This window comes from Peromyscus eremicus, chromosome 9 (assembly GCF_949786415.1).
Source record: "Peromyscus eremicus chromosome 9, PerEre_H2_v1, whole genome shotgun sequence".
NCBI classification, from domain to species: Eukaryota; Metazoa; Chordata; class Mammalia; order Rodentia; family Cricetidae; genus Peromyscus; species Peromyscus eremicus.
Window position 1 is genome coordinate 77599857 of NC_081425.1, and position 11138 is coordinate 77610994.

The window sequence follows — 11138 nt, forward strand, 5'->3', positions numbered from 1 at the left end:
CGCTCTGACCACGTGCTCGGGTCTGGTGTGTCTGCCCCACCCGTGGTGGTCCTGGCAAACCGGGGGAGCTGCTGCCGCTTCTGGTCCCTCCGGGTCGAGTGGGCGGTGCGGAGGGGCTCCGAGGGACACTGAGCTTCGGGCCCCCGAGGTGTCCCGAGGACCCAGGGCGTCTGCCTCCTGTGACTAGTTAGAGGGAATTCTGGGTAGACGGAACTGGAGCTGAACTAGGCAAAACTAAGCAGGAGGGAGTTGATCCAGGGTTCTACTTGTTCATGAGTGCGTTAAACTCACTCTAGAACTGAGTATTTGAGGCGGGTATATGTAAAGAACCTATAAAATGCACCGTGACGCGGTGAGTGGAGGTTGGAGGTCAACCTTTCATCTTTCTTTTTTTAAAGTATGGTCTCACTCGGACTGCTGGTCAGCTGGACAGTGAGCTCCTGGGATTCACGTGTCTGCATTCTCAACGCTGAATTACCGGCTTGCATTTCCACATGACTGAGCTAGCTCCCCAGCATGTCCTTCACTTTCACAACAAAAACATGTGTTTGCGTAGGTAGGCCTGAGCATAACTTGGAGGAATTGGTTCTCTTCCTCTACCATGTCGTTCCCAGGGATGGAATTCAGATTTTAAGGCTTTTGAGGTAAGCACTTAGGTCAGGTGTGGAGGGAAGTGCCTTTACACCTCAGCACACTCCCAACTCCACTACGGACACCTTTTTAAAAAGTGTATATTTGTGTAATATGTATGTATTTGTGTGGACACATGTAGAGGTCAGAGGTCAATTTGGGGGTGACATTTCTCCCTTTCCACTATGTAGGTTCTGAGAAGGCAACCATGTTTTTCAAGCTTGGCTGCCAGGCCCATTAACCACTGGGCTCGCTGCCCCCAAGGCACTTGACTTTCTTGATGAGATCTGAAACATAAAATTTAAAATAAGATAATCTAACTTTTCTGTTTTTATTTGTTGTGTTACAGTTCTGAGGGAAAGGTATGCTTGCAGTTGGGAGCCAAGGAATACCATAAAGTCACATTGCACGACAAACCTCACATAAGAGATTTAATGGGAAAGGCACAGGAGGAGGGTGGCTCTCTACTCCGGTGTGAGCAGCAGCTGAGAACTGAGCAGAGGGCAGGATTTATATAGGGTTTCTTGGGGGGGGGGGGGAGAATGTCAAGGAGCTATCCAGGGTGGCCTGGAATTGGGGGGGATTATATGGCCTGATCTAGGGGCAAGCTCAGGGATTGTTGGGATTTTGTGGCTGATCTTGGGCATTTTTTTCTGTAGGGTGGGACCTGGCCACTCTCCCTCATCCAGGGGCTGAGAAGGCCATTACAGGCCTGCTGCTAGAGTAGTCTTGAGGGTGGAGGCTGGCTGCTGGGGATCTCCAGGGGCAGCAGGGCCTACAGGGGGAGTCTGTGTGGATGCAGAGAAAGCCACTCCTCCCTCACCAGGCTGCCCAAGTCAGCATGAATAGCCAGCATTTGTGCCTCTGGTATAATAATCTAAGAAAACATACAAGTTTATGAAGATTTACTCTGGTATTTTATTTTACACATGTAAGTTCTTTAGATCTGTGAGCCATTTGAAGGAATGGCTGAGGCTAGGTCTTCATATAGCTCAGGCTGGCCTCAAACTTGCTATGCCACCATGAGCTGGAGCTGATTCTTCTACCTCTACCTCCTGAGTACTGGGTCTTCTTGTCTTTAGTCCTGCTATGTAGCCTGGACAGCCTCCACTTCCTGAACCTCCTGCCATACCTGCCTTGTCCTGGAATTTAGGCACATTCCACAACTCAGTTTGAATTCATTTTATATCGCACGAATTGGGGCTCCAACTTTATTCTTTTGCATGTGGTTGTCCAATTATCCCAGCAACATTTGTTGAAAAGTCTATTCTTCAGCCTGTCCTACAGAGCTCTCCCTGCCTCTGCCAACCTGGTCTACAGAGTGAGTTCTAGGACAGCCAAGGCTATACAGTGAAACCTGTCTCAAAAACCAAAAACAACAAAAAAGAGTACATATGTCTGTTGGGGGAAACAAAGTTGGTCATGGCAAGGCTCTAAAAATGAACAGCTGTGGATTTGCTAATCCTGGGAATGATAAGGACATGATGCAGTCCAAACAGATATCTGATGCTAATCATTCCCTTGGCAAGAAAGAATCCTCTAATTTTAAGGTCTTTTGTTCAGGTGTGTATCAGGAGTCTTAAAAGTTCTTATTAATAAAATCAAACCTGGAGCCAGGTATTGGGGTGAACACTGGATGATCAGAGAGACAGAACAAGCCACAGCTACCTCACCTCGCCAGTTCCTCAGCTGATCCTGTTTCCTCAGGCTGGAAGCCTCTGAGTCCTCCCTCATCCGAATGGTTCTCAGCTGAACAGCTGCTCAAAACCCTGAAAGCTTATCCAGCCAAAATGCTTAACCAGGCCAAATGCTTCTAGTTCCTCCTCCTCACGCCTTATATAGCTTTCTGCCTTCTACCACCACTCCCTGGGATTAAAGGCGTGAGTCACCACGCCTGGCTGTTTCCAATGTGGCCTTGAACTCACAGAGATCCCAAATGGATTTCTGCCTCTGGAATGCTAGGATTAAAGGCGTGAGTGCCAACATTTTCTAGCCTAAGTATCTTGTGGTGGTATTGTGTTCCCCAAAATATTGTGTACCCTAATAAATTTATCTGGGGTCAGAGAACAGAAAAGCCACTAAATACTTAGGATAGGCAGTGGTAGCACACGCCTTTAATCTTAGCATTCCAGAAGCAGAAATCCATGTGTTAAAGAATACAGCCAAGCATGGTGACTCACGCCTTTAATCCCAGAAAGTGAGCCTTTAATCCCAGGGAGCGGTGGTAGAAAGCAGAAAGGTATATAAGGCGTGAGAACCAGAAAATAGAAGCTTTTTAGCTGGTTAAGCTTTAGGCTTTCGAGCAGCAGTTCATCTGAGAGCCATTGGGATGAGGACACAGAAGCTTCCAGTCTGAGGAAACAGGATCACCTGAGGAATTGGCAAGGTGAGGTACCTGTGGCTTGTTCTGTCTTCTGATCTTCCAGTGTTCACCCCAATACCTGGCTCAGGAATGATTTTATTAATAAGAACTTTTAAGATTCATGCTACAGTATCTAGTGGCTTTTCTGTTCTCTGACCCCAGATAAGTTTATTAGGGTACACAATATTTTGGGGAACACAATACCACCACACAGGTGAGTCATATTTGACAGCAAATAGTAAACAAAACAAGTGACTTAAGAAGCCCCAACATACCCAGGTGCAGTGGCAAACGCATATATAGTTCCAGCTTTGTTGGAGGCTGTGGCAAAAGCAGTGAGACATTCTCTCTCTCTCTCTCTCTCTCTCTCTCTCTCTCTCTCTCTCACTCACTCACACACACACACACACACACACACACACACACACACACACACACGTGTGTGTGTGCGTGTGCCTACCTATAGCTAACTTTTTAGATATAGGTTAAATCAAACTTGTATAGGCCTGTAACCCCCTTTGTGAGGCTGAGGCAGATGTTGGTACATTCAATGCCAGCCTCGGCCACTCAAAACAAACAATTACAAAAGAGGGCTAGGAATGTAACTCAGTGGTAAACAAAGCCCTGGGTTCAATTACCAGGACTAGGGGAAAAAACCAGAAAGGAGTCATGTCATACTGAGTTCTCATTGGTTTAGAATCTTTACTTGGACTGTGAATAAGATTTAGCATTCAGTAGGTTTCAAAGCTGGCAACAACTGGACATCAACAGGGTGATTTGATTAAGCTTCTATTTTCCAGGCATTCAGTTAGGATTTGGTTCAAATATTGAAAAATCATCTGCTTTTTCTTCTAACTGCTTCTTATCTAGTTGGCAGGAGGAACTTCCAAGAAACATGATGTAGTAGGCACTGCTGTACACTGGCTGCTTATTGGGGTTAGAATAGACCTGTTCAGGTTTGAGGGATGCGAAAGGATTAGCTCCACAAGCAATGATGTGTGTATCCAAGTTCACCAGAATCTGCAAAGAGGCTTCCAATTCCTGTTGGCTGGGGAAGAGAGAAGGAAAATCTCTCTAGTAATTATGAGGGAGTATAAATTGCTCAAGTGAATGGCAATTCATGATCAATCCCAAAAATTTTCTAGAGATGTACTAGGCAAGGGTTATTTTTTCCCTCTCAAATGTCTCACCAAATTCGAGATTATGTAATAAAGGACTGTTCCCAGAAATATGTTTTAGAGCCACATGCAGGAAGGAAGAACACCTTCCTAAGACAGATGGGCAAGGGGAATCAAAATGGGTTCATCTGTGTATAGGAAAAAGTGAGTCAGGAAAGGATCACAAATAGAAATAGGTAAAAACCTGTAAACAGTAATCAACGTTGGGATCGCATAGTCACGAAGTAGCAGCAGGGTAGGTAGCCAAGCTTCCATCAAGACTGGAGAGGCATGGAAACCTGAAGAACAAGAATGGAAATGTGAAGAGATGGGAGAAAGGCTGAGGTATATCCCAAGAGCATGACAGTCCTTTGATTTTATCTACTCAACAACTTCATGTTGTTCATCCCAGTTCTTACCATCAGGAACTACCCAAGTTCTTCCATAAAAGATTGTGAACCAAGATAGTATGTATGGGAAATGATCAACCAAGCTCCTCATTATACTATATTTAATGAAGATCGAAAGAAATGAATAAGGGCCAAATGAAAACAGATCTAAGTTGTCATGGCTAGTTTAATGTTAACTTGACACAAGCTACAGTCATCTGAAAAGAAGGAACCTCAACTGAGAAAATGCCTCTATAAGATTAGGCTGTAAGGCATTTTCTTAATTAGTGATGGATGGGGGAAGGCTCAGCCCATTGTTGGTGGGGCCATCCCTGGGTGGGTGGTCATAGGTTCTATAAGAAAGCAGGCTGAGCAAGCCTTGGGGAGCAAGCCAGTAAGCAACACCCTTCCATAGCCTCTGCATCAGCTCCTGACTCCTGGTTCCTGCCCTGCTTGAATTCCCTGCCCCCCCCCCCCAGACAGGGTTTCTCTGTGTAGTTTTAGTGCCTGTTCTGGAACTCGCTCTGTAGACCAGGCTGGCCTTGACTCACAGAGATCTGCCTGGCTCTGCCTCCCAAGTGCTGGGATTAAAGACATGTGCGCCACCACCGCCTGGCTGCCTGCTTGAATTTCTGTTCTGACTTCCTTCAGTGATAGAAGTATAAGCTGAATAAACTCTTTCCTCCCCAACTTTCTTTTGGTCATAGTGTTTCATCACAGCAATAGAAACCCTAACTAAAACACAAGTGCAGAGTAGAAAATTATCAGCTCCTCAGTATTTCTCTGAATGAATAGCTCTTACCTGGATGGAATGCAGCCACCAAATCTGGATGGGCTAGATTCCCAGTCTCTATCTGCTCCTCCCAGAAGTCATGATACAGAGCCTTGTAGCCACTAAGCTGAATTGTTCCAGGCTGCAGGGGTATAGGCGAGGAACTCTGTAAAAGGTTAGTGCCCACATCCACACCCACCATGATCACACGGAGGCCAAGGTGTTCAGGAAACATGTAGCCGAGCTCATCATAATCTCCAGAACGAATGAGGAATGTCTCCACATGGGAAGCACCAACTACATGCAATGTGATTCCCCCAGTCTTCCCAACATCTAGGGCCAGAGTCCGAAGCCCTAGGCCCAGGGTCAAAGGCCGTGACAAAGCATCTGTCATCAACCGCTTCAAAGAGCTGTGCAGAACATCTGGTTCTGGTCGTGGCCTTCCTAGACTGGCCCAAAGCATGGTCATAGCACAGCTATCTAGAACAGCATTCAGTGTCGCCTCTAGCTGTAGACCCCTCATAGAAAACCAGGTATCCCAATCCTGTATCTCTTCTGCCGGCCATGGCCAAGGTCCCGAGGGTAGGACAAAATCACCTGTAGGGGAGAAGGAGAAAGTGAACGGGGCTGGAAGAAGAGGGTACACTGCTTTTGGAAAGGACCCGAGTTCAGTTCCCAGCAGCCAAATTGAGGGGCTCACAACTGTCTGTAATTCCAACTCTAGGGGATTCCATGCCTTCTTCCAGCCTTGAGGGGTACTGTACTTATGTGCACAAACCCATACTCAAATACCCATAATTTAAAAAATAATAAACAGCAAATCCTTCCTTGGCTTCAAAATTCCCTCCTCAATAATTCATATTTGTTCTGCAACCAGTAACTACAAGTATCCCCATTTCTTGCTACGGTTTATTTTTTTCTAACTACAACCAACAATTATCACTAAGATACAGTTTTCTAATACCCCTACTCTACCTGTGACCAGAAGCCATTCCATGACGCGATCCACAGCCACAAGACGGAGCACTTGACAAACCTTCCTGTGTGCTGGCCAATCTGACCTCTGACACTCTGTATCACAGTAATAGACATTTCTGCACCTGAGAGAATGAACCAAAGAAACACATCCCTGTATCAGAAAGGTAACTGCACGTGTCCAGGGAAGGAGACCGGATACCCGCACCTTCAAAGAAAGGCCAATGCACAGGTGAGGATGGTGTGGAGAAAAATGACAGGTAGCAATGCCAACGCGGGAGCCACATTGGCAGGTGAAGCAACAGGCATTAGGAGTGCAATTCTCAGACAGAGTGCTGCCCCATCTCCACCTGTCTAAAACTTAAGTTTTTCACTTCTTTCAGGAAAAAAAAAAAAGATTCTGTTGATGCTTTCTCTTAACAGGTGTGACCACCTCAACCTTCTCAGAACAAATGTGATCTTACCCCATGTGTACTCAGGAAGAAAGCAGGAAGAGTGTCTGCTATTTCATCTCCCACAATACCAAAAATAAACAGGATAAAAACTGGGGCCACACAAAATGAGGAACTATTAATTCTGAAAGCAAACCAAACACAAAAAAAACCTTAGGGTTGTTCCTCTTGGAATGAGGACTTAGTATAGGGTTATTTCTGAATGTTCCCCCACTGGCACCCCACAAGTCACCTCTTACAGTGCCGGAGAACCTTGTGATCTGAAAGGTCAAAAGGGAGTGCTTTACAGGAAGCACAGAATCGGAACGTGTCCTCCATCCTCTGGAACATTTCTTGTGGACACCGAAATCCAAAGCTGGATACTGGGGTTCCCCCATCTACCACCAACCTGTAGAGATAGTATGAGAAAGAGAAAGGCAATAGGGAAGAGCATCTCCCCAAGCTCTTCTGTGCTTTCCCCACCTTGTATAGACTTTTCTATGATCTAAAATGTATCCCACTCCCATTTTTCTTAAGCAATTATGTTTCTTCTATACTAATACAACTGACAAAGGTCAGAATGGGAAAATTCCCAGTTATACTTTTCCATCTTCTGATATGCCGGTACCAGACACTGAGCCCCTTTCCACAAACTGGTCACTCACTTGTATTCTTCATAGCTCTTCATGTTCAGCTTTTGAAGGATCAACTGGGACAGACCTGGTACATTATTGTCCAAGGAAATAAAGCCAAGAGCATCAATGCTAGGGTTAGGTTTTGAGAGGGCTGGCGGTTCCGCAGACACTTCTGTGGGTGGGATTACAACCACAGGAGTCACTGGTCGGGGTTTCTTGTGCTTTCGCCGCTGTGAACGTGGAGCCATGTCCAAAGAACTTGGGGACCAGATGCTAAACAGGAATTGGATAAAATAAACGTGTGTTTTCAGATGCCTGGCCTTTTACTTCACACTCAAGTCTCTGAGGCCTGGCTATGAGAAAATTTATTAGTTATAGATTACTTACTGCTATAAGCAGTTACAAAAAATAGAGGAGACCACTGGGCACATGGTGGCTCACTCCTATAATACTAGTATTCCCACTCACTTCTGTAATACTAGTATTCCCACTCACTCCTATAATACTAGTATTCCCACTCCTGTAATACTAGTATTCCCACTCACTTCTGTAATACTAGTATTCCCACTCACTTCTGTAATACTAGTATTCCGTAAGCTAAGGAATACACAGTGTTCCAGGCCAACTTGGGCTGCATAGCAAGACCTCCTCTCAAACAAAAATGAAAACAAAAACATGAGAATTACATACAATATAATTTATGCATGTGTGTGATATATGAAGCTCTATATACAGGTAAGTAAATATACAAAACCCTTAAAGAAGCAGTGGGTAGGAACTGGGTTGATGAAAATAGCCCCTAGACTTGTCTACATTGGACTTTTGGGGGAAGTGGGAGGTGACAGGTCATATAGACCAGGATGGTGCTTAACTCATTTGTTGCTGAGGATGACTTTGAACTCCTGATCCTCTAGCTCCATTTCTCAAGTGCTAGGACCACATCTGTGAATGCTAGGTAAGCACTATATCATGTGAACTACATCCCCAGCCTCTTTTATAAAAATAATATATTAATGTAGTGTATAACCATTCTATCTATGACCTTGGAGTACCACCCTTAGAGATGTAGCAGGTTAACTGTCCTATCTATCTATGACCTTAAAGTACCTGCCCCAGGGTATGGCTCGGGCTACCCTTAATACCTGAGACGTCTCTCCCTCGTGGGCTCAGATGTTGAGATAGACCCAGGCGGAAGAACAGTGTTGGACTGTACCACGGACTTCCAGGACCCTATGATAAATCTCCCATGCTGTAGTGAGTCTTCCTCCCTAATAAATTCCTTTACCCTTTAAGCAGACTCTGTGGATTTCTCATAATATATTAAATACATAGAATCTTTTGTAATTTGTTTTGAAGCAGATTCTTATGTAGCCCAGCAGTGTGCCACCCTCTCTGTCTCAGCAAACACACTGCTAAATTAACTTTAAAAAGAAGAAAAAGCAACACAAGTTTTTGTCTATCCAAAGTTAGCAGCAGATGGAAAACTGGCTAACCTCACCTAGTTTGGAGATAAGACATAAATCTTCGGCATCAGCCTGTTTTTTTTTTTTTTTTTTTTTGGTTTTTTTTTTTTTGGTTTTTTGAGACAGGGTTTCTCTGTGTAGCTTTGCACCTTTCCTGGAACTCACTTGGTAGCCCAGGCTGGCCTCGAACTCACAGAGATCCGCCTGGCTCTGCCTCCCAAGTGCTGGGATTAAAGTCGTGCGCCACCACCGCCCGGCTTGCATCAGCCTGTTTTGCTGGCTCTCCTCTCCACCCTGTAGTGCTCTGGCTGCCCTGGCACCCTGTCTGCTCTTCCCTGAGCTCCCTCTAACTTGTGCTGTGGATCTAGTCACCATCATGATCATCCACTAGGACCTCATTAGCATGACAAGCTGTTCTATGACACAGGCATGGAGGGCAAAATGGTCAGTGGGATAAAAGGGAACACTGTGGAGGCACACGCCTTTAATCCCAGCACTCGGGAGGCAGAGCCAGGCAGATCTCTGTGAGTTCGAGGCCAGCCTGGTCTACAGAGGGAGATCCAGGACAGGCACCAAAGCTACACAGAAACACTCTGTCTCGAAAAACCTTTTTTTTTTTTTTTTTTTTAAAAAAAAAAAGGTAGCCGGGCGGTGTTGGCGCACGCCTTTAATCCCAGCACTCGGGAGGCAGAGCCAGGCGGATCTCTGTGAGTTCGAGGCCAGCCTGGACTACCAAGTGAGTTCCAGGAAAGGCGCAAAGCTACACAGAGAAACCCTGTCTCAAAAAAAACCAAAAAAAAAAAAGGTAACACTGAAGGTCCAAGAGAAAGGTATTTAAAGCACTGTAATCACTGGTGTCGACAGTCATGAATCAGCTTCATCAAGAGTCTACAAGAAGTACATCAAAGAATACACGAAATTACTCAAAAGCAAATGAGAAGAACAGACCAGAAACTGTAAAATCTTTATTACAGGGATGCAGAACAGTTAAGCATATCTAGGCCAACTTAAGTAACTACCAGTTTTTTACTGGGAACATAGGAATCAAAATGGCATGGTTTCAGTCCTAACATAAAGATGGTGTGACTCTAGATAGGATTTTCTTTAATGATGGTTTAAAAATAGAAATTGTTAACAAACTGGGATCTGTTGCCTGCCATAATATCTGGCTGATGCTTGTCCTCCAAACAATACCAGGACTTAAGATAAATGGGACTAATATTATCTTGAACTTTTAAAGAATTAATTTTAGCCGGGCAGTGGTGGGGCACGCCTTTAATCCCAGCACTCAGGAGGCAGAGGCAGGAGGATCTTTGTGAGTTTGAGGCTAGCCTGGTCTACAGAGCGAGATCCAGGAAAGGCGCAAAGCTATACAGAGAAACCCTGTCTTGAAAAACCAAAAAAAAAAAAAAAAAAAAAGAACTTATTTTACATGTCTGTGTATAGATATAGATACATGCATACTGCAATGTGTATGTGGAATGTCGAGAACAACTTGTGGAGTCTTTTCTGGCCTTCCACCTCATTTGAGGCACGATCTCTCCTTATGTGCCTCACTGTGCAATCTAGGCTAGGGGGCTCACAACTGTTCAGGCAATTCTCCTATCATTACCTCCCATCTTGGCCTAAGAACAAGGAACTATGGATGTGTGATTGGGCTTTTCTTTTTTCTTTTCTTTTTTTTTTTTGGGGGGGGGGTGTTTCTCTGTGTAGTTTTGGCACCTGTCCTAGATCTCGCTCTGCAGACCAAGCTGGCCTCGAACTCACAGAGATCTGCCTGGCTCTGCCTCCCCGAGTGCTGGGATTAAAGGTGTCTGCTACTCAGCTCATGATTGGGCTTTCCATTTGGATTCCAGGATTAGGATTCAGGTCATTAAGCTTGCTGGGCAAGCACTTTTACCCACTGAGCCACTTCAACTCCGGGCTGAAGTTTCTTTAGAAGATTTATTTTTATGTTTGTAAGTGTTTTCCTGCACATTTGTGTGTTGTGTGCATGCCGGGTTTTGCGGAGATCAGAATAGGGCGTCAGATCCTTAGAACTAGAGTTACAGACAGTTGTGAGCCACCATGTGGGTGCTGAGAACCAAACCGAGGTCCTCTAGAAGAACAGCAGGTAAGTGTTGCTGAGGCATCTCTCCACCTGTTCTTTTTTTTTTTTTTTAAAGATTTATTTATTTATTTATTTATTTATTTATTTATTTATTATGTATACAGTATGTCTGTGTGTCAGAAGAGGGCACCAGATCTCATTACAGATGGTTGTGAGCCACCATGTGGTTGCTGGGAATTAAACTCAGGACCTCTGGAAGAGCAGCCAGTGCTTT

The 11138-nt window shown here is 44.9% G+C and overlaps 1 protein-coding gene across 1 annotated transcript; it reads right to left on the reverse strand.

Annotated features, from left to right (window-relative positions):
• Nucleotides 1-3685: 3685 nt before the first annotated feature.
• Nucleotides 3686-8873, reverse strand: Mss51 (MSS51 mitochondrial translational activator). Its single transcript, XM_059274515.1, has 6 exons — nucleotides 7382-8873; nucleotides 6970-7125; nucleotides 6286-6410; nucleotides 5341-5907; nucleotides 4355-4448; nucleotides 3686-4040 (listed from the first exon to the last, which is right to left on the reverse strand). Exons 1-6 carry the CDS (start codon nucleotides 7597-7599, stop codon nucleotides 3797-3799), a joined length of 1404 nt encoding a protein of 467 aa, XP_059130498.1. The 5' UTR covers nucleotides 7600-8873; the 3' UTR covers nucleotides 3686-3796.
• Between the last annotated feature and the right edge of the window lie 2265 nt (nucleotides 8874-11138).

Excerpts from the sequence above, each read along its gene's own strand:
- Mss51 (XM_059274515.1), bottom strand. The coding sequence starts at position 7,599 with ATGGCTCCACGTTCACAGCGGCGAAAGCACAAGAAACCCCGACCAGTG. Across the intron at positions 7,126-7,381 it reads AAGAGCTATGAAGAATACAA|GTTGGTGGTAGATGGGGGAA; the intron begins GTGAGTGACCAG and ends CTATCTCTACAG. Across the intron at positions 5,908-6,285 it reads GGAATGGCTTCTGGTCACAG|GTGATTTTGTCCTACCCTCG; the intron begins GTAGAGTAGGGG and ends TCTCCCCTACAG.